At 39.0% G+C, this 22,098-nt stretch overlaps 1 protein-coding gene across 2 annotated transcripts; it reads right to left on the bottom strand.

The window, feature by feature from the left end:
- Nucleotides 1-3,959: 3,959 nt before the first annotated feature.
- On the bottom strand, nucleotides 3,960-20,839 carry LOC104604395 (K(+) efflux antiporter 4-like). Of its 2 annotated transcripts, XM_088890415.1 has the most exons (20): nucleotides 20,474-20,839; nucleotides 19,528-19,571; nucleotides 16,084-16,142; nucleotides 15,845-15,923; nucleotides 15,682-15,743; nucleotides 15,516-15,591; nucleotides 15,272-15,346; nucleotides 14,922-14,993; nucleotides 14,730-14,813; nucleotides 13,058-13,126; nucleotides 10,409-10,486; nucleotides 9,865-9,953; nucleotides 8,328-8,424; nucleotides 8,163-8,216; nucleotides 7,077-7,172; nucleotides 6,027-6,215; nucleotides 5,835-5,912; nucleotides 5,646-5,690; nucleotides 4,741-4,833; nucleotides 3,960-4,588 (listed from the first exon to the last, which is right to left on the bottom strand). In XM_088890415.1, the coding sequence occupies exons 1-20, from the start codon at nucleotides 20,700-20,702 to the stop codon at nucleotides 4,508-4,510; spliced, it is 1,749 nt and encodes a 582-aa protein (XP_088746541.1). In that variant the 5' UTR covers nucleotides 20,703-20,839; the 3' UTR covers nucleotides 3,960-4,507. The 2 variants fall into 2 exon arrangements, with proteins under 2 accessions (XP_088746541.1, XP_088746542.1); XM_088890416.1 differs by lacking the exon at nucleotides 14,730-14,813.
- Between the last annotated feature and the right edge of the window lie 1,259 nt (nucleotides 20,840-22,098).

Genomic DNA, 22,098 nt, shown 5'->3' with positions numbered 1-22,098 from the left:
TGGCCTGGCGCGACTTGCACGCGGCCTACGGGCGGCCTGCACGCGGCCTGCGGGCAGCCTACACGCGGCCTGGCGCGACCTGTCCGGATCAGCCTGCCACAGGCGCCGACCTGGCAACCTGGCCCGGACACCGACCCGCAGACTGACACAGGCGTCGACCTGACAACCTGGCCCGGACACAGGCGCCGACCTGGCAAGCTGGCCCGGACACCGACCCGCCGACTAACACAAGCGCCAGCCTGACAACCTCGAGGAGTTCATCACTGTACCCCGGTTCTGACGGGATATGACGTCTTACCGTTTGAAGGCTTTTCTCCCACCTAACCCGCGAGGGCACCACTATATAAGGACTCCAACCCCCAAAGCCAAAGGGGAGAAAAAAAGGATGGTAACCCCCGCTCTCTAGCTCTCTCATTTCTCTTCAAGCCCTCTGTAATCAGAATGCTAACTTAGGCATCGGAGAGTCCCCGCCGGGAAAATACCCCCGGGTCCTTTGATTCAGTTCTCACAGGTCCCTCAGCTCCCGCCGCCTACAAAGGAGAGAAAGTCACCTCACGCGGAGGGTAGTCGGGTTGCGCTGCACCAGGGAGCTCCACCATCCTCTGAGTTGCAGGCCACCTAGGAGCAAGTCAAGTGACGAGTCCAAGTTAGCAGTTCGCCATCAGGGAGCTCGCCACCAGGCAGTTCGCCACCAGGCAGTTCGCCACCAGGCAGTTTGCCACCAGGCAGTTCGCCACCAGGCAGATCGCCACCAGGCAGTTTTCCACCAGGCAGCTCGCCACCAGGCAGTTCGCCACCAGGCAGCTCGCCACCAGGCAGCTCGCCACCAGGCAGTTCGCCACCAGGCAGCTCGCCACCAAGCAATTCGCCATCAGGGAGCTTGCCACCAGGCAGTTCGCCACCAGGCAGTTTGCCACCAAGCAGCCCGCCACCAGGCAGCTCGCCACCAGGCAGTTCACCACCAGGCAGTTCGCCACCAAGCAGTTCGCCACCAGGCAGCTCGCCACCAGGCCGCTCGCCACCAGGTAGTTCGCCACCAGGGAGTTCGCCACCAGGCAGTTCGCCCCCAGGTAGTTCGCCACCAGGCAGTTCGCCACCAGGGAGTTCGCCACCAGGCAGTTCGCCCCCAGGTAGTTCGCCACCAGGCAGTTCGCCAAGTAGCTCTCCACCAGGGAGCTCGCCACCGGGCAGTTCGCAACCAAGCAGTTCGTCACCAAGTAGTTCTCCCCCAGGGAGTTCGCCACCAAGTAGCTCATCACCAAGGCACGTCACCACCGGGTCAAATAACGAGGTACTTAGCCAAAAAATTTATACATCACAAAAAATGGTACGTGACCAAAAACGGTTACATCAGAAACCAATAGTGAAAACTACTTCTTGAGAACCCCAAAAATTCGCTCAAATGCATTTCGCAGTGAAGCATGACGGAGGTTGAATAACTCTTTAGGGTTCTCAGGTTGATGTGCACCCCAAAAATTCGCTCAAATGGTATCTTGTGCTCCGATACGGTGTTAAGAAGCCAGACTTTAGAGCAAACCCAACATCTACCAAGTAATATTTACCTATTTTAACATACGTGAAAATGGTTAGATACCAAATTTCACATTTACACCTGATATGACCTATATGGATATGTATTAGCACCTTGTGGGACATGTAGTTTGTGTTCGGAGTTTGGACGTGACTCTTCAGGAGTGTAGGTGGGGGAGGTATCACCATGGCATCATTAGAGATGATAGTGATGGTCATTTGCTGGAGTTCTTCAGGCAACACCCGTCCCAACAGCCTTGAATTGGGAATGTTTCCCTACTTATGTGCTTTATTTCATTGAGAGATATTATTTATTTAAGGTTACAAGAGGCTGTTAGGATGGTGTGAGCATGGATTTGCCCTGAATTTATAAGTGCATCATAGATTTATAAGTGCATCATAGAAGACAAAATGAGAGTGCCATGGATCGAGCAAAATGGGTAAATTAACTCCTCTTTATTTTATGTTTTTGATAAGTGAAAGGTTAGAGAGATTCAGGGAGAGACTTTTGTTCAATGGGTTTGTAAATTTCAATCTTATTGTTGACATAGATTAATAAAATTTTAAGGTGTCACCCCCTCTTCCTGGAATAAATTTTGGGCTAAAAAATAGATACTCGTTTAATTGGCTAAGGGTAGGATCAGAAGTCAGATCTAAATGTGGATGGCTGTAACATTTAAACAAAATGTCTCTTCTATCACTTCATTTCTTCCTCATTTTCTAATTTGTAAGTTGAGCAAATCGAGAAATAATTATGAGTTTTGTTCTTTATTTTATTTATTTCTGGTAACTGGTAAGGAGGGTTTAGAAGGAAATTTTCAAATCTCACCATTAATTTGTCTAGTAAAAGACAAATATTAGGAAACATGGACCCCGTAGTCGTATGAACAGAGATAAAAGGATCAAGTGACCATATTATTATCATCATTGACTCAAAAACCATCGACTTACTTACTGCCTGGTCTCTGTCTGAGACGGTTCTCATTTAACACTGTTTTGTATCTTTCCCAGAGATAAAGCCATAAAGGTCTGGTGTTCACATTTGAAAATTCAAACACGAACTAATAAAAAAAGAGAAGAAGAAGAGAGAAAGAATTCATTAATCTATAATTAACATGTGAGGGACCCAATTTTGGCATGGTAGGATGTGCCTGTGAGGTCAGTGTGAGAAGCCATGTGTGAGGAGCAGATCCGGTCTCCCAATTTTGTCGATTTGAATATGTCCTCGGAATCCCCAAACCCAATTTACTTGGACTACCCGTTACCCAGAATGTGTATAGCATAGGTAGCAGTAGCACGTCAGGAGAACCTCATTGAATGATTTCTTAATGTTTCTTTGTAACTTCTCTTGCTAATTGAATTGTTTCGAGTAGTTGAATTCAAGATTCTTGTAGATTCCTTGGTTGAAAACATTTTCTTTTTTTTTTATTTCTGTCGTTTATGTGCACAGAAAATCATGTTGTATATATTTGACTCTTTCGCCTGAGGTGGATGGAGGAAGCGAAGTAGGTCGGAAGTTGTTGCAGCCCCACCAAGCGAAGTAGGTCAGAAGTTTTCTACACTTGGGCCTTCAAAGGGTTTGTTTGGTACTGTGGCTCAATGAAATGTGGAGTGTTTGAATCCACATCGTAGCAATTATACCACACCCTCTGAATACATTTTGTTCTGTGGATAGTAACGATGTTTTTGTCAAACAAATATTTTTTTATAAGATATATTGGTATTTATTGCAAGACCTTAGAAAAATAATTGCATCTACTATGGTGCAAATTGGTCCACGTAGAGGATAAATTGTAAGATGACCCAATTTAATCCAAACTGAACTACATCTTAAACAATTGCTTTTTTTACATTGTGACATGAATCGAAATGAACTAAGGCACAATATTTTCAAATGAACCACATACCAAGTAACCCCTTAGGTTCCATTTTCAGCAAGGCAAGGCTTCATAAGTCATAACTCATAAGTTGCAAGTAATAGAAAGCATGGTTCAAAATATGAACACGCAGGATACATAAATAATTAAATACACGGCATATCGATCAATTCAAACAATACTGATGGTTACAAATTGTTTCAGGTTTTGAGATTTGAACCAGGCCATCTCTAGGAATTGAAAATGGCATTCCCTTGTAACCAGTAAGCCCTAATATTTGACGTTTCGGTGGATTCACAAAACGATACATATCACTCGAAAAGCACCAATATGTGGTTACATTTTGAACTTTGATGGAAAGAATATGTTTATTATACCATATCTTTGTAGCCCATTTCCTTTTTGAAGAACTACTGGCAAAGTCGAGCTGATATCTGTCAACTGTCAACTCTTGAGCACTTTAGCTATATTGACAAATTCTCGGTTCCCTCACCAAAACATTGTATTAGGTCTTGAGTTGAAATTGGAAGTTGTCGCCGTGTCCCATCAACGTACCAAAGAAACCAAAACAAGAACTTGAATTCAACATTTTCAACGATGATGGCATTTTCAACATTTCAGTTCCCTTAACCAATTGGTAGTACCCACTTCGGCACTTCCTATTATCAAAGGAACCAAAACATCAACTGTTACATTCCACATTTTCAATGATGATGGCATTTTTCAATATTGAACAAGCCCATCAAATTAGGAAAAGAAATACAAAATCAATTGAATTACATTACACCAGTGGAAAATATTTTACACAAAATTGATCACATGGAATGGCTGTGTGACGACGACTCGAATGAACCAAGGTCCCAGGTTTGGACGCTCTCCAAGTTACTTGGCATTGGGACTTCCTGTTAATATTCCCACTTCTCCGATTCGGTTTGATTCACTTGGTCAGATACGTGATAGAGAACATCAAGAAGAGCTTTTTATAAGACAGTAATTTGTGACTCACTCGGTCACTCTACCTCCATTTGCACTCTGTCCTCCAGAGCATCAAGTCCAACCAGGTAAGACATGAAATTTCATTTCTGCTTTTCTTTCTAAAATCATGAATTTCGGGAGCCTTGGACCATCAGAGCAATACGTTTACTACTGTCTGAACGATGTCCATCTGCTTTAAACCCAATCTGGACGTCCAAATCATATTCAAAATATCTTAAACCACATTATTCATCAAAAAAATATATACATATCTTAAATCACATACTATGACAAGGATAAGACCACCAAACTGCAACCAAACCATGAGAGGTGACAGATGTCATGGCAGAAAAATTACCTCACTTTGACCACTATCGGGGGAGAACCACCGCAATAGCACTCCAAGATGTACAACGGCAGGTATCAACTTGAAAAGCAATGGAGTGGTCACCTGCATTACTGAAGTCTAAGTGATCCACACAAACTCTTAAAGTCAGAATAAACTAACTATAGGAAGAAATTGCTCTTGCAAAGACAAAAACCATGCCCAAGCAAATATATTGCTTCATGGATTCTAAGTCCGTTCAACCCATACCTAACCTACACCAAATTGTCTAGTGACTCTAATCTGGCAGAGCAACCTCATTAGCAAAAATATGATTTATTAAAATCTGCATGTGTGATCCCATGACCATATTCCTACCCCATAGTGGATGTGATATGTTTTACTGCCGCTACCTTTCTAATTCCAGAATTGCTTGGCAACTGTTTCAGTGGTAGCGTATTAATATGAATGATTGTTACCTTCTCTTATCTTCCTAATCTCTCTCTCTCTCTCTCTCTCTCTCTCTCTCTCTCTCTCTCTCTCTCTCTCTCTCTCTCTCTCTCTCTCTCCATTTCTCTCTTTTTCAGGAGGTTAAGTCTCCCTCAAAGAGACTTCTGAGGTGATGGTTCCACCAATGATGCAGAACAAAGAACTTGTGAACCTTTTGCAGTAATTTCCTAATCAATTAAACAGATCAAGCCAATATGAAAAATCAATGATCCTGGCATGCCATTCAATTGGCTCATGGCAGAGATCATGTAGAAAACCGATTGGATGATCCTTGCCATACTACTGTGCCTTCTTTGTCATCCAAATACTCGTCTCTAAATTGGATTAGTTTAGGTTATATGTAAAATGTATATCCCCATGTGCTTCGATTCCCAAGAACTGAAATGCAAATATTAGTTGCAACATGATTCCAAAGCCACACCACATACCAGACTAAGAGCTGTTGTGCCAAGAAGCAGCAGGTACAGTTTTCCCTGTAAAGATGAATAAACTTGGAGTAATTGGCAAGAGGAGGCTTAATACTCTTATTGTGCACTTGTTAAACTCGAGCAAAGGGATATTAATCTGATATAAGACCACTCTGAAAAGAAGTAATGAAAAAAAGGGAAAATACCAACCTCAACCAAATGAAGATTTGATGCACGACTGAGGAGAACAAAAGCAAATTCCCCAATTTGTGCCAAAGACATCCCAACCTACGAATAAAGAACCCAAGTTTCATCATCAAATGCAATATACATGGTTCAATGGTACAAAATATCTGATTTCAGAAGGCACAAAATATCCATGTAAGCCAAATAAAATCTTACAAGAATTGAAGTCTTGTTGTTGTAGCCAAATCCCTTAACGACTGTAGCTATCACAAATGTTTTTATAATGATCACCAAAATAACAGCTGCAAGTAAAATATCAACATGGTTCCAAAGGAAATGGACATGGATAAGCATTCCAATGCTGGCAAGAAAAAGAGCAGCAAAGAAGTTGCGAATGGGTTCAACCTGCAAAACAGAACAAACCAAGAATTAGTCCATGCATCAAGTCACTTTAACTGCTAAAGCCACTAAGTGTTGATACAACTATATATCTGGCAAAACAGAACAAACCAAGAATTAGTCCATGCATCAAGTCACTTTAACTGCTAAAGCCACCAAGTGTTGATACAACTATATATGGCCTGATGCTTAAGAATTTATTCAAACTCCATTAAATTCATATAAATTTACCCACAGCATCAGAAAAATGGTTAGCCCATCCCAGGAAACCACTTAACTAACTAAAATAGGTAAAGAAAATAAGTACAATCCTGGAACAGATGCCAAAACCTGATAATTAAAATGTCAAGAAAATGTCTTGCCTCTACATAAATTATGTTTCAATTGTTCACAACTCACTTGTAATTATAAAGAAAAGTTCAATGATTCCTGTTATTCAGAAATTTGAAATGCAATGTACAGGAACAGTGTATTGCAGACCAATACCAGTTTCCTAGTTATACTTTTACAAGGTTCCCCCCTGCCTAGGTGATCCCCATAAAAGAAATTCTCTTGAAACCTGCAGTCGTGCTAAGAAATCTACAAGCTACTGCCTGGTTGTGAATTACATTTTAGTCATCCCTATCAGAAGATTTTGCTCCATTTGTTTGAGGCATATAACACAAATCGCTTCCTTAGTTTGTAAGAAAGAAAATAGTATAGTGTCACATTAAACTTCTTATCATTCATGAAATAAGAAAATAAACAAATAAAATCATCTAAAGAATACAAGAAGCCCCCACTCAAAATGCTGAAAATTACAGGCAGAAAATCAATCATTAAATTCAAGCACCTCTAATGAGAGAACAAAATAAAAAACAGACTTGCCTGTTCAAGTGTATGTTGTGCAAGATCAGTGGTTGATATCATCACACCCGCAGCAAAGGAACCTAATTCAAGGCTTAGACCAAGCTTATCACTACACTGAAATGGTAAAATTAAAAAAGAACAAAAAAGAGAGTTAGAAAACATGAAGATGAAATATAAGCATTCTAGTAACAAAGTTGTACAGGTACCATAGAGAAAGAAAGGGGACAAAGACCAATGTGAGAACCATGTTACAAGAGGCTAACAATGTGCCCTAATTACTACAATGTGATCACCCTTTAATAGTATATCTATCATTTCTATTAATAGAATGAAAGTAAAAAAGCTACACCAATTTTGAAGGAAGAAAACTAACACAGTGAGTTCAAAAGCTCCAAAGGAAAAGAAAAGAACAAAGAATTTCCATCCTTGCTGTCTTTGTAGTCAAGAGGAGGTATCTGTATCACATATGTTGGCTCACTGCAGTTTACTTGTAGCAGTTGGACACACTTTTACAGTTACTTGGAAAGTATTGGGTGATCCCAAGGGACATAAATACCCGTATCTCCTCTTAGCCTTCAAATGGGTTTATCACTTCTCTAATCAATGGAAATGGATCATATGGGACAACAGCAAACTGGCAAAGGAGGAAGCTCTTGAGAGAGTTTGAGAACTCCAACTGGCCTAAGACTGTGGCTGGCTGAGCAACCAAGGCCATGCACTAATAAGCACCATATGTATTTTATGGTAACAGACTGTCTGCACAATTACCAAATGAAGACTTAAGGTTATCTTTAAAGATTTAAGACTGTGGAGGGTACAAATAATTTCTACTTTCTAAGGTCTTAACTGCTATGGAGCCATGGAGGTTATTGCAACAATTATGATTACAAAGTGGTTCTTTGTATTTTTCCACCACTACTTATCATAGGTTATTTTGATTGGTTCATTGTAGTTTTCTACAATTTCCTTTCATTAATAAAGTTACAGTTATCTATTACCAATCAAATAAAAAGAAAATATGATCACAAAGTGAAGATAAAACAAACACATCAAAGCTAACACAAGAAATGCAAACAAGTCCAAGTCCTGAGAAGAGAGACAAACCCAAGCAACAAGTAAACAAAACGCAACTGAAGCCAGCTGATAAAGTTCATTTGTCTGCACGGATAAGACCAGTCAAAATCATGATAAGATGTAAGCACTTCAGCATAATAGAATATAAGACTGAAATCATTTTCTAGTAGCTCTGTCATTTAATAGAAGCCACACCTGCGATGATAGACTTATCATCAGCTTAAGGAACCAAGGTACACACGCACGAGACAGTATTGACAAAATTGCCAAAAATGAAATCAACAGAACCAACCTGATAGAGGGAAAGTTCAGTATCAACAAATAGCCATTGTTCGACACAAAATAACACAATTAAGAATATCTCAAGAGTGAAGTTCATAATCACCTTGGAACAAAGATAATATATTCAAATTATTAATTCAATTCATAAAAAAAAAAGAAATATCAGTACATATGTTGGGGAGTTGGAATTGGGGATTTGCTTCAAATTTAACATTGATGTACCCATGGAAAGCTATTGAGGAAATCCTGCCTCTTTCCCTAAAGAACATCAGGTAATGACCCCCTTTTTTATAAATGGTAAATGGTATTGGAATTTATATAAAATTAAGGAGGAAGAGGTTTCCTCAAAACTGTACAAGGAACTATATTCTATAGAGAGATAAATAAAAAGGGATAAGACAGTCAACTAGCATAGCTTATGGATACAATTCATTAAAAAAAAAAGAAATATCAGTACATATGTTGGGGAGTTGGAATTGGGGATTTGCTTCAAATGTAACATTGATGGACCCATGGAAAGCTATTGAGGAAATCCTGCCTCTTTCCCCAAAGAACATCAGGTAATGACCCCCTTTTTTATAAATGGTAAATGGTATTTGAATTTATATAAAATAAAAGAGGAAGAAGTTTCCTCAAAACTGTACAAGGAGCTATATTCTATAGAGAGATAAATACAAAGGGATAAGACAGTCAACTGACATAGCTTAGGTTGGATACAATTTGCACCCAATTGTCTGTAGCTTGAATGTAGGATGTGCCTCTCAATTCCTTTTAGAATAGAAGGCCATTGAATAAGGAGTCTCTCAGCATTGGCTATGATTTTGTCTCTTGGATTTATTTCCCTATCAAATATTCTGCCATTACCTCTCCACCCAAATAGACCAACAAAAAGGATACAATTTCCAGAGGATGTTACCCTTCCTGATTAGCTCCAAGGTAGACCAAACTGAGATTAGCTTTGCTAAACTCCTGGGGATCACTCAAACTCTACAAAATAGCTGAAAAAAGTGCATCCAAATACTGACAACCAGAGGGCAGTGCAAGAAGAAGGATAAGAAAAAATGAGTTGCATTAGGCTGCTATAGCTGATCAGAAGGAAATGATTCTCTGAAGGTAAGTATGGAAACACTGTGTGAAACAGACTAGGGATGATGCCCTTTGCTTTTCTACTTTTTCTCTCCCATTGTATTATACATTCTTTCTCTTAACTTTTGAAGTATTAAGCCTGCTTGATCTGTTACCAATTTTTATTTGAAAAAATTAAGAATCACGTAAAGGCCATTCCCCCATTTTCTTGTTTTTCCTTTCAATACATTTTATTTCCATCCAATCACTTCATACATAGAAATGAATTTCTATCCATCTGCAATACTAGTTAATAATTTCATCAAAAGTAAAAGGAACAGGAACCACTAAAAAGGGGAAGGGAATTTGCAGGCTCTTTACTTACGACTTAGTCATGGATATTACTCCTTGAAGAACACCAGAAGTACCACCTAGAACGGGAAGCAGTGCAAACAGTAAACCCACAGCACAATCCTGGTACATGAAGAAAACTTAGAGTTCAACCACGAGTCTGCTTATATGAAGAAATCAGAGAATATTTAAAGAAAAAAGCAGTTCTGTGGAAGAAATCACTAGGAGAACAATTGGGTCTGTACATTAATGGGTAGCTGTGACAGATTTATTTAAGCACATCTCCCACCAATTTTTTTTTTTTGAGTCTGCTACTTTCTTTTTGTGATACTTGCTAGAAAGTTTTGAGCCTACCTACATTTTTTGTATAGTTTCTCACTTTAGATGGTAACAGCTTCTAAAAAAGTAATACAATACTTTTTCTCAAAAAATACACAAATGTTCAAATTGACTAATGTGGCAATAAAAAAATATTTTTGTTCGGTGGTTGAATTCCCAGTAAGTAGTCAGCTCATGATATGTATTAAAAGTTAATTAAAATGGCATTCATAAATGGAATATAAGAAGATGTTCCATACCTGGAGAATAAGGGTCCCAATTGTGACCTGGCCATGTAGAGCATTTATACTATTTCTTTCCATCAAAAACTTCAAAACCTAGGGTGCAGACAAGTTGAAACACGTATCAATATCTTTTTATTTTCTTTCCTTTTTTATATTGGTAAAAGGGATTCCAACAACAAGATAAAAACACTACAAAGAGAATAGGAAAAGAATAGACTACATAATGTGATTAAGAGAAAATTCACTAAGGCATGGAACCTTAGCACCCATTCTGAGCCTGTCTAGGCATCAAAGAGAAAGATACATCTAAAAAGTTAATTAATCACCCCTTCTTTCATGCATGTTTATGTGGTCATGTAGTGTAGGACCCCTTGCTTGAATCAGCCAATAAACCAAAAAATTAAGTGGGTTGACTGGGTGATCCATCCCCTATTCTTCCTTTCTTTACAGGAGGGAGGTCCCATATGGATCCCAACCCAAATAAAAAGAGAACACGATAGGGGATTAACAAAAGCTGCTGCACCCCTGAGGTTGGTGCCCCCCACACGATCTCTGGTCTCCCAACCTGCCTGTGGCTAATAGATCAGTTAGTAAAACCTTCATACCTCTAGATTCTTAGAACAACCCTCCGTAGATCAAATAGTAAAACCTCCACACCTCTAGGCTCTAAGAACAACCCTCCAGCAGTGCCAAAATATATTTTAAGGAACCTCCCATTTTTATTGAGATACAAACAGCCATCTAGTTACTTGGAAGATAGGATACACCCAGCAACCTAACCCCAATTTCATACATTCAACTTACATATAACTTTCATGGGGGATGAACCCCCACCCACTCACCCCCCCCCCAGTAGAAACCCGCTGACCCCTTGCATAGTTAATGCATCTGTTAAGCTGTTACCTGACCTTTGGATGTTGCCTGCAATTCCCAAACCAACTTTAGAGTTTCTCTTACTGTAAGCCCATATCTTCAAGAACCATTGTTGTTATTGCTAACATCCCACAAGTACATTGAGTCCACTTCCACCACCAGATCTCTGTAATCAAAACTTTTGGATTTTCTCAAACCCTCCAATATGGCCATCAGTTCTACCTTGAAGAGTTATTGAAACCAATAGACCCTGAAAAAATAACCAGTAAATTTCCTAGGCTGTTTCAATCCATGCTCTTTTTGCCCTGCCCCTAACTCTTCAACTTTTTTTTTTATCAGCAAGAGAAATTTCATTATAAATTTAGAAAGATTACAGAAATGAGTAGCCTCGGCTACCCCACTAGAATTTAGAGTTTGCCAACTATCGACTTTTAATTATCCAGACTTACAACTGAGCCCAGAAACAATGTTCCCTGTTAACCCCTTGTTTTGCTAGCTGATCTGCAAAGCCATTTGCCGCTCTTGGAGTCCACTGTATTAACTGCATGTCCTTGGAAAAGCATTTAAACTTCTTAATTTCATTTCTATGGAGCCAGGGAGTCTTTTCATTTTGCTTTAACCAGCATTTAACTCTTCAACTTGCAAGTCAACATCTTTTTACTGGTGTTGTAGGTGATCATTAATCTTTAATCTTGAAAGAGTCATACACCTGTGATTTTAATGTAGTCCAAGCATCACCAGTGATTTAAAGGCGTGCCTGCACAGACGAGGCGCATTTTAAGGTACACGCCTCGCCTAGGTCATAGGCGCAGCCCTTTCAAAAGGCGCATACCTGGTGCATCTGATGCGCCTTGCGCCTCAGCCCAGGCATGCACCTTTTGAAAATTTGACCTTTTTTTGCTTTTTTTGAACCTAGCAGCTAGGCCAGGGGCGTGGCACAAATGCGGCTCGTAGAATCAGGAATGTAATATGTTTTACATCACATTAGCTACTTGAAGTAATGCAATTGAGGAAAAAAAGAGATTGTGGGTTTTACATGCTTGAAAATGTTTTATATGTTTGATTTTATTTTTAAATTCTCATTTGAATATGCTTTACATGTTATGTTTATGTATTTTAATTTTAGATAATAGAGCTTTTACTTTTTTAAAACATTTCTTTTAAAATTTAAGTTTATATTTTTTATTAATATTATGTTTAATTTTTTGGCGTTTTTTTTTTGAATTTTCTGACATTTTTTTTATTTTTTAGCCTTTTTTTATTTGTGTCTTGCTTCAAAAACAATGACCCTTTTAATGGAGGAAATAAATACTTGTACTCCATGTGCCACCATTTAGTGTCGAAACCCATTAGAGGTGTCTGAGACTGCTTCAAAATCTTATTGCCCTAAAATATGAGGGCAATGCAGCTGTAACACTTTTGAGTCCAAGAAGAAGTGGAAAGAAGAACATCATACTGGTTACCCCTGAAACCAGATATATTCTGGTTCTCCTCTGTTTAGTTTCTTTTTAAATTGATAATACAACACATAAGAAGTTAAGAACGCACACCACCATAGATCAGATAAAGAAAGAAAAGGTAGATCTAATCAAGAATAGCAGTATATTAAAGAAAGAACTCCATTTGATCTTGCACTAGGAGACATATCTGCCTAGTGCCTGCAAGACTTTAAAATATACATAAGAAAGATAATAGGTAATTAACCACAGGCAACACAATATACAAGTAAATCCATTCAATTATAGTACACAAAATTTCCACTGTAAAACAAAACATGTATCAGAGAGTTACCACTGCTGTTGAAGACATTGACAAGAATGCACCCACAAAGATCCCCTCTGAAGCTTTACCGCCACATAACTGTAGAAACATGCAGTTGCATATATCAGAACTGTAGGAAAGAGAGAAGAAGAAGATAGTGCAATACAGATGTTTATATTTTCTAAAAACTCTTCTGCAAGCCAAAGTTCAGCATCATGTTCATATATTAAGCAGGAGGAAATTTTAATATTTTATGAAATAAGGACTGAGATAAAGATACAGGATCACAGCCTTTAGACTACTGAACCAAATTTGGGGCATGCCCTGTGGAACAACAGGACATGGAAATAGTTGAATAATGCGATTCTCAAATGAAGTTTTCATTCTTGGGAAACAAACAATAGAAATATGAAAACAGGTTATATGCAGCACGGACAAACTGTAGCCAAATAAGATGGGACCGCATATCATGGGGAAATACAAATTCATAATTCAAATCATGAATCCCAAGACAGCCCAGGCTGTTTTTTCCAAATTGATTGAAACAAAATTGATTGAAATTACTCTTTTATTTGTCTTTTTAATTAAAAATTGATTGCAGTTACTCTTTTACCAGACACCCATGCTAACATGTCATGCACATGAAGCTTCAAGACAGCCCAGGCTGTTTTTTCCAAACAGCCAAACTTATCCAAGGTCGATGAGACCAACATTGGGTCAGTCACTTTTTTGCCTTTTTAGCTTTTGCCAATTGGCCTTTTTGTTAAAACCCTTACAAAAATAAGACATGTTTAGGTCAAAATTATTGTTTTTGCACATTGTTGGCACAGACATGTCACTGTCATGGAAAAAATCACCCCCAAAGATTAGAGCATCACACAAAATCATGGAAATCAGGTCTAACCAATTTCTTAAATGATTTTAAGGAATCAGTCTTACCAAATGAGTTTTTCACACTGATTTGAGGAATCAGCTGCTGTGGCAAATTTAAAAATCGGAATTCGCTATCCCATTGCCATCAGGGTTTGGGGGAGTTAAGGGTATGGGGATGGGCTACCCCCTTGTGTATCCTCAAGAATACACTAGTACACAAAAAACCACGTTTACTTCTCAAAAAAAAAATATCTGAATTGGCAACTCAATTCCTCCAACCAAACATCCCAATAAATGGCCACACACTAGCATATTTGAGTTATGTAAGAACCCTTTTCGGTTTATGTTTCATTATAGTCAAACTTGTGTTTATGATCTTACATTTATTGTATAATTACTTATACACTGGAGGTGAATAGAAAATGCAATAAAAATAATTTTGTTATTTATTTAATCTTTAGAATAAACATATATTCATAACTTGATTTTACTCAACCATCTATACAATTTACAGCATGATTTCAATTTCAATGAGCGCTAGAGCAATCTCACAAGGAACTTAATTGTCAGATTGTCATCTGTCAACTGGCAAAATCAATTCTGGTTTCACCAATCAAAAAAAAAAAGTTCTTGTTTAAAATTGTGAAAATGTTCTGCAAGTTTACAGAAAAAGACAATATGCCATATTTTTAGTTGGGCTGATGCCTAGAAAAGCACTTGCAGGTTACTGGTATCTTGGCTTTTGTAAAGCTACACCCATGGCAGGAAATATGGTCCAAAATTACTAAATATTGTTCCTTAAAATAGTCAAGAGAACAATTAGACATACTGAGGCAGTTATGCCACACAAGCACATAAATAGGAAAATCTGGAGCAGACCACCTAGAACAGCAACTGCTCGAACAACACGGAGCTGCAAATTGTTAGGGAAAGACAACAATGGTAAGGAAGGAATGAAAGAAGAGATCTGAATCAGAACCAGAGGAGAAAAGAGCATGCATTAAGGTTTACGTGAGCCAACCTTTGTTACTGAGAATTCCAGGCCCAAAGCAAAAAGCAGGAAAATTACACCAAACTGTGCTACTGTCTCAACCTACACATGGAAATATTGGTCAGAAAATGAATAGTGATATGAAAATAAACTGAAGACAAATAAACCACGCATCTGCCTGAGACATGAAACCCAAATCTGAAGTGTTCCATGGCATAGGATGGAGATTCTCCCTTATTCAAAATTACAGATTGCAGCAAAATTTGTCGTATCTTAAATCAACATATAGTGATATAAAACATTAGTCTCACCAACAGTTAAAAACGCTAGTCAACATTAAAGGGGATATAACTGAAAAAAAATAAATAACAACAACATACTTGCACCAATTCACTAACGAAGCTGAAGCCTCCAGGTCCAATAACAGATCCAGCCAGTAAATATCCAGTAATAACCTGCAAGAAATTCAAAGTGGATAAAATGCACACCTTTAGAGGATATTATAGAGATTTTGGAAGTAAATTCCAGAGAAATTGTGTCAAAGCCATAAGTGCAACAACATACAATTTACCAAGAATTGCAGTTAATTATAAACAAAGCTTAGAGCAAAGATAGTTTTCAGACCGGTTGTCCAGCACATGCAAAGGCAATTCCACCACAAGTAGCAGATACAATGACAACTACCAAATCTGATATTAACCTGCAAATAAGGTAAATCCAAAAGTTTGGTAAAGTGTACAGGCTAACTTTAGTCATGATTTCATGGCAGGAAAGAAACAAGTTAGCCCACCTTAAGTCCAATTGTAGAACAGGATATTTTGATTTGGGATTTGATATAATGAAGACGTTGTCCTGAAAGTTCCAATTATTATATCAGGATATGTTGACCAACAATGTCGCCCAGACTACAGAAGTTCCAACCTGGAAAATTTTTCTATTTATACAAAATGTACCCGTCGATCTATTAATGTTGGTGTATCTTCAGCTCGATTCTCATTATCTAAATTGAATACATCATGAAGTTGAAATGACCTAAAACAAGAGATTCAAAAAGGTGAGCAGAAATTGAAATTAAGATAGCAAGGTAGAAGTTTAATGGAGTGTATATTCTCCTTGTACTGATAAAGAAAACTTCCTAATGGACCACAAATTATGAAAATCATTTATTTATTCACATGATAGAAGTATATACTTCTCCTCCTTGGTGTCATTTTTCTTGGGCTTAACTCTAGCTACAGTTTCCAGAACCGCCTGGGAAACAAAAACACAGAGAAATATTCAGCAAAAAAGTATTCCAAGTTCCATTATCCTAAAGAACCAAGTAAGAAAAGTAAAATAAGACCAAGATTTAACATAGCATTAACCTCTACCACAGTATGATGAACTTTCTTGATAAGCATATGAATTGCAATTTTCAAGTTTATGCAAAAAACTTCAATTTCAGATAAACAAGCATATACAATGCATACATAGTTTCTGAACAAATTTGCCTTGACCAATTAAAAGAAAAGGAAAGACCAAGAAGTAAACAAGTAACTTGATTTAATCTGAGAATGAATATAGGGCAATCAACCAAAACTAGAGCCAGAATTGCAAAACTCCAACAAACATATTTACTAGGAATTACAATCTACAATAGAACCAAGACCAGATTCCACCCAACCAAAAGGGATGGCATCAGCAACAATTAAAAATATGGAGCCATCCCAGTGGCAGGCATGGTGTGATTATTTAAACATGTAAATGCATAGGTATACATCCTAGTATTGATTAAAAAAAATAAAATAAAGTACAACACTAGCAGATACCCTTGTGATGGTAGGTTAGATGTTGATGAGGGCGGATTTGGCCCTCCAGTGAAATTGTGACACCTAGCACCTCATGCAAACCAAGTACAGCCTCTTGACAACTGGGCAGCTCGGCATAGCTCGCCACAGGAAGCTCGGCAGAGCTCGCCAGAGGCAGCTCGGCAGAGCTCGTCACAAGCAGCTCGGCATAGCTCCCCCCCCAGGCAGCTCGCCACTTGTAGGGTAGCTCGGTATAGAAGAGCAGTTCGGCATATCGCAGGAAGATCTCCTGCCTGACAACCGTACCTAACAGATCCGGAGACCTGTGCCCACGTCTCTTGTCAGGCGGCGTCGTGCCTGCCAGCCCTGAGAGTTGTCCCTTGCCTGGCAGAGCCGTACTCTGCAACAGTTGCCTCCACCCGCCACCTCAGCTCTGGCAGTAACAGCTACAACAGAGAGACAGAGGTGGTTATGCTTGACTTGACAGAAGTTGTTACGCCTGATTTGACAGGACACCACTATATAAGGACTCCGACCAGCAAAGACAACAAAATGAAGGAAAATGGAGGTAATCCCTGCTCTCTAGCTCTCTCATTTCTCTAATATCATCTTCAAGCTCTCTACAATCAGAGTGCTAACTTAAGCATCGGAGAGTCCCCGCCGGGCAAATACCCCCGGGTCCCCTGATTCAGTTCTCGCAAGTCCCTCAGTTCCCGCCGCCTGCAAAGAGGAGGAAGAGATGGAGTTCTCGCAGGTCCCTCGGCTCCCGCCGCCTGCAAAGAGGAGGAAGAGATGAAGTTCTCGCAGGTCCCTCAGCTCCCGCCGCCTACAAAGGAGGGAAGATCACCTCATGCAGAGGGCAGACGGGTTGCGCTACACCAGGGAGCTCCACCATCCTCTGAGTCGCAAGCCGCCTAGGAGCAGGTCAAGTGACGAGTCCACCAAGGCAGTTCGCCATCAGGGAGCTCGGCATAGCTCTCCCCCAAGAAGTTCGCCATCAGGGAGCTCGGCATAGCTATCCCCCAGGCAGTTCGCCATCAGGGAGCTCGGCATAGCTGTCCCCCAGGTAGTTCGCCACCAGAGAGCTCGGCATAGCTCTCCCCCAGGCAGTTCACCATCAGGGAGCTCGGCATAGCTCTCCCCCAAGCAGTTCGCCATCAGGGAGCTCAGCATAGCTCTCCCCCAGGCAGTTCGCCACCAGGGAGCGCCACCATCCTCTAAGTCACAGGACACCTAGGAGCAGGTCAAATGACGAGGTACTTAGCCAAAAAATAAAAAAATTGTTACGTGACCAGAACCGGTTACATCAGATGTCATGAAGGTCACCGGGTTCTATTACCACAGTGTAATGTTATAAATGCATCTTTAGAGTGGATTTTTGTGGTTGAAAAGAATGTCATGATTTTCTTATTACTATTATTCTTATTAATCTTTCTAGACCCTCCACTACCAACACCACTCCACATTATAACAATTCAACATAAGTAGCATGTGAGAAGATCACACCACACATTTTTTTTCCTTTTTGACACTATATCTATATTCTATCAATGACCTCCACTGAATTAACAAAAGACAGAATGTCGGGTATTAGGGGGTGTTAAATAGTAAAAAGAGATGCACTCACCAATGCATTTAATTCTTGTTTTTGCATCTTTCCCTCATCTTTTTTCTTCTTGAATTTCCTTTTTTTACCATTAAGTGGTCAATATCTGATTATTTATGATATGATTCATGATTCAATTGTGAATCAAAAGGATTCCTATCAAATCTCACCACTCTATTCTATTTTCAGAATGTTAACCCAATATTATAATGTGATCTAATTAATAAATTTTATGACTTAACATATTTGTGAAACTCAAATTAAATTGACTAGGACCCAATTCCATACCATGTCATTTCCTTTTCTTTATTAATCCTTAAAAGGATTTTGTTTTAGAACATTGACTAGACTAAAGACGTATTTAGGTCATTCAAAATCTGTATAGGAACCTTTTTTGCTTTATTTCCTATTAAACTTGGGTGATGTGGCCATTATATGTGGATTAATTGATATTGATTATATCATATATTCATATATAGCTTAGTTTTTCAACAACTTTCTCAAAACTGGAATTATTGTCAAGACTTACAATATGATTCATGATCCAATCCTATCAAATCTACACCCAATTAGGAGCCTCTTTACATACAGATAAATAAATATTCAATCTCAATTCTCAAAGTCATAAAACAACTTAGATTATAGAAACAAATTATAAGAAAATAACTTGGTCATATCCCACCTCAATCTGACCTAGTTTATAAGAAAACTATGCTCATTGCACTCAGACTATTTTCTAAGTTCATTGATCTGTAGACATGTGGTTGACAAAAAAAATGACCATTAAGCTCTTGTTGTTTGGCTTGAGAATGTTGATTGGGTATGCAACATGGGTACCAATCCAAACTCCAAACTACAGACCAGTTTGGTGTGGCATCTTAAGACCTCAGATTGGACTTGGTTGGGAAAGAATTCCAACCAACCAGTTGTTGCACAAGACGAAAGCATTACAAAATGAATACATGAAGTACAGCATGTCAAACAGTTTTTGCACAGAATAGTATCAGGTGATTATTTGTTGACTGCTTGAACTGAAATTAAATGTCACTAGAACTACATTTACCTAACATAATTTGATTACAATTCATGCAAGGATGCAACACAGAAGATGGTCAACAATCGAATGAAGCTTTAAAAGCTTGTACTGCGTCTATGAATTCATAAGATCACATTAGTTCATCAAGATAACCCCATATCATCCTTTAAGAGTCAAGAATGATTTATGATGAACACAATTACCAACCTGTTGTCCAGCAACACTGTTGTTGAAGCTACCAGCATCAGCTTCTGCAAAAATAAATCATAAAGCCAGGGTAACTCAAGACTTGAGTACCACATTCTTTAAGAATAGAGGAAAAAAGAAAATAAAAAATAAGAATTATTTAATTAAGGGCTTCAATCTCTGTGGTGTACTATTACTAGGGGCGTTCAATTCGTGAAGATCCATATATCATACTTTCTTTAACAGTATTTATGTGCTGCCTCTATTAAACTAAAGTCAATCCAAATCAAGTAGTAGCTATGTTATTTACCAGCAGAACATTATGACTCAAGCCGGAAACATTATAGTTACTCCAAACGAAAATGTCAAACACATTATTATGGTAAACTGGAAAATCTCCATCCTCATTAAGATACTTGCTTACTGATCCGTCTCCCGTATTAATTCGGTCAGAAGGAAGAGAAACGAACTACTTTCAGGAAACGATGAGCAATATTTCAACTCACACAGGGGACACACGATTTTCATATATACATCAATTTAAAACACGGTAAAGGAGATAAAATAAATAAATAAATAAATAAAAAGATACAAGGAGCAAAACACTATTATGCTAACGATAATAGAAATTCGATTCTAAGCCGAGCACATTAAAAAGCAAAAATGGTAGGAAGTAGGAACCACTTTTCCTGAAAATGAACTAAATAAAACTGAAGAGCAAAGCTAAAAAGAAAAATGAAAAAACACATTATTGGATCACGCTCACATTTGTCCTCAGGCCACACCCAACTGATCGGCAAATACGAACTTCAAAATATCTGCTATTCGTACCAAGTTGACAACACCAAATTCGACACTGATTTGGAATAAAGGAAATCTCTAACCAAAACCCTAGCTCATCCTCCACGCTTAACGAATAAAAAATTAAGTATGTAAAAGAAGGAACAGAGAGCTCAGATCCACACACCTTCGGTCTGTTCATTTTCCGTGAATTCCTTCTCTAGAGCCCGATCGATAATATCAGCGAAGCTGTCCTCTCTCGATCTCGGGCGTGAACCATTGGATTCAGTGGCATTGATCTCTACAGAGAGATCCGACTTGGTCTCGAGGAGAGAGAACGATAGAGAAGGAAGATACACGAAGCAGACGAGAACAGATACGATGAACAAGAAAAGAACCTCAGAAGAACTCCTCATTGCAGAGTCCCAGGAACGAGAACAGCGGGTGCGCAGGATACGCAGGTTAAGAGTGACCGCGTGGAAAGAAGAGTGTCGGGATCGGCTGCTCGTTTCACAAATAGAAAGAGAGAGAGAGAGAGAAGAGAGTCTCAACGAGAGAGAAATATGTGAAAGTAACCACGGTTGAGGTTAACTAACCGTCATCGGTCCTGTCTCTCTCTCGTTCGAGGAATTATAATTCGCAACGAATGCATGCAACTCTTGTAATCTTCGCCCTACAGACATGGTTGGAGCTATGAAAATTGGATAATGGAAATGTGTGAATGGGTCCCACCAGCCTTTATCTTAGGGCGAGGAAATGCAAGAGTTGCATACACACACGTTGTTTACTGGCATTCATCCACTTTACGGCTTCCGGAAACCGTTGCGAGGAAACGGACACCCGGCACCGTCCTCGTGCCCGAGCCTCTCTAGTGCCCTGATGACCTGTTGTCTCTAGACTCTCTACTGTATTCTCTCTCTCTCTCTAGCTTGCAACCTCCAAGCACAAGTAGACAGTTAATGAACGAAATCGACGGTCTATAAATGTTCATCCACCCACTTGATTGACCGTGAAGCGGTCCTTTACAACCCTTGGATTGAGATCTTCTAACCTCAGACGGATTAATATATGATGCCTTGTGCAAAAAAAAATGGGCAATAAGCCCAAATATGAGTCATGTCCATACTGTGCCAGGCGTCCCAGACTTTTTATTGTTTGAGAGCTGTTAACAGTTATGGGGGGGTGCCTTGCGCCTAGTTGCCTGCACTGAAAAAGCTTCGAAGCAACAAATTGCTTAAAAGTCCTATAATAGGGACAAGTTGAGCTGCCAGACGCTTGCTTGGCCCATAAGAGAACCCCCATGGGCCTTACCATGTTGTAGGCCGCCACCAAATGGGAGCAAAGAGTGAGCCAATTTTGCTCTTAACTACTAATCACTTAACACCCAGACCCATGTCACCTATTCCTCCATTTTAAATTAATATAATATGATGCAAATGATATAAATAAAATTATTATTATTTATAAATTAATTAATTAATCTACTTAAGTGTCATAATCGTTGTCATAGTAATTGTCATCATCGTTGCCGTCCTTATTGGTACAACCCATGCTTGTAAAGGTTTGAAATTTTGAAACAAATGAGAGACTGAGAGAGAGAGATGAAATTAGATTATGGGCCAAAATGAAATTTTTGGTGAAAGAAAGCAAAATTGAGAGTTGTTTCCATACCACTAGATATGAGTGCAGCTTGGTTAATTATTTATCCTCTTAGGGGGTGGGTTTGAATTAGTAAATAGTAACCCATGTTAACTCTAAACATAACAAATAATTGTGTTACTATAATTGATTATTGTTTGTCACAATGTATTG

Source organism: Nelumbo nucifera, chromosome 6, assembly GCF_055504915.1.
Source record: "Nelumbo nucifera cultivar China Antique chromosome 6, China Antique-T2T, whole genome shotgun sequence".
Classification (NCBI taxonomy): Eukaryota; Viridiplantae; Streptophyta; class Magnoliopsida; order Proteales; family Nelumbonaceae; genus Nelumbo; species Nelumbo nucifera.
This window is presented reverse-complemented; position numbering and strand designations above follow the sequence as displayed.

Excerpts from the sequence above, each read along its gene's own strand:
- LOC104604395 (XM_088890415.1), bottom strand. The coding sequence starts at position 20,702 with ATGAGGAGTTCTTCTGAGGTTCTTTTCTTGTTCATCGTATCTGTTCTC. Across the intron at positions 9,954-10,408 it reads TTGGGACCCTTATTCTCCAG|GATTGTGCTGTGGGTTTACT; the intron begins GTATGGAACATC and ends TTCATGTACCAG. Across the intron at positions 4,589-4,740 it reads CCGATAGTGGTCAAAGTGAG|ATTGGGTTTAAAGCAGATGG; the intron begins GTAATTTTTCTG and ends TTGGACGTCCAG.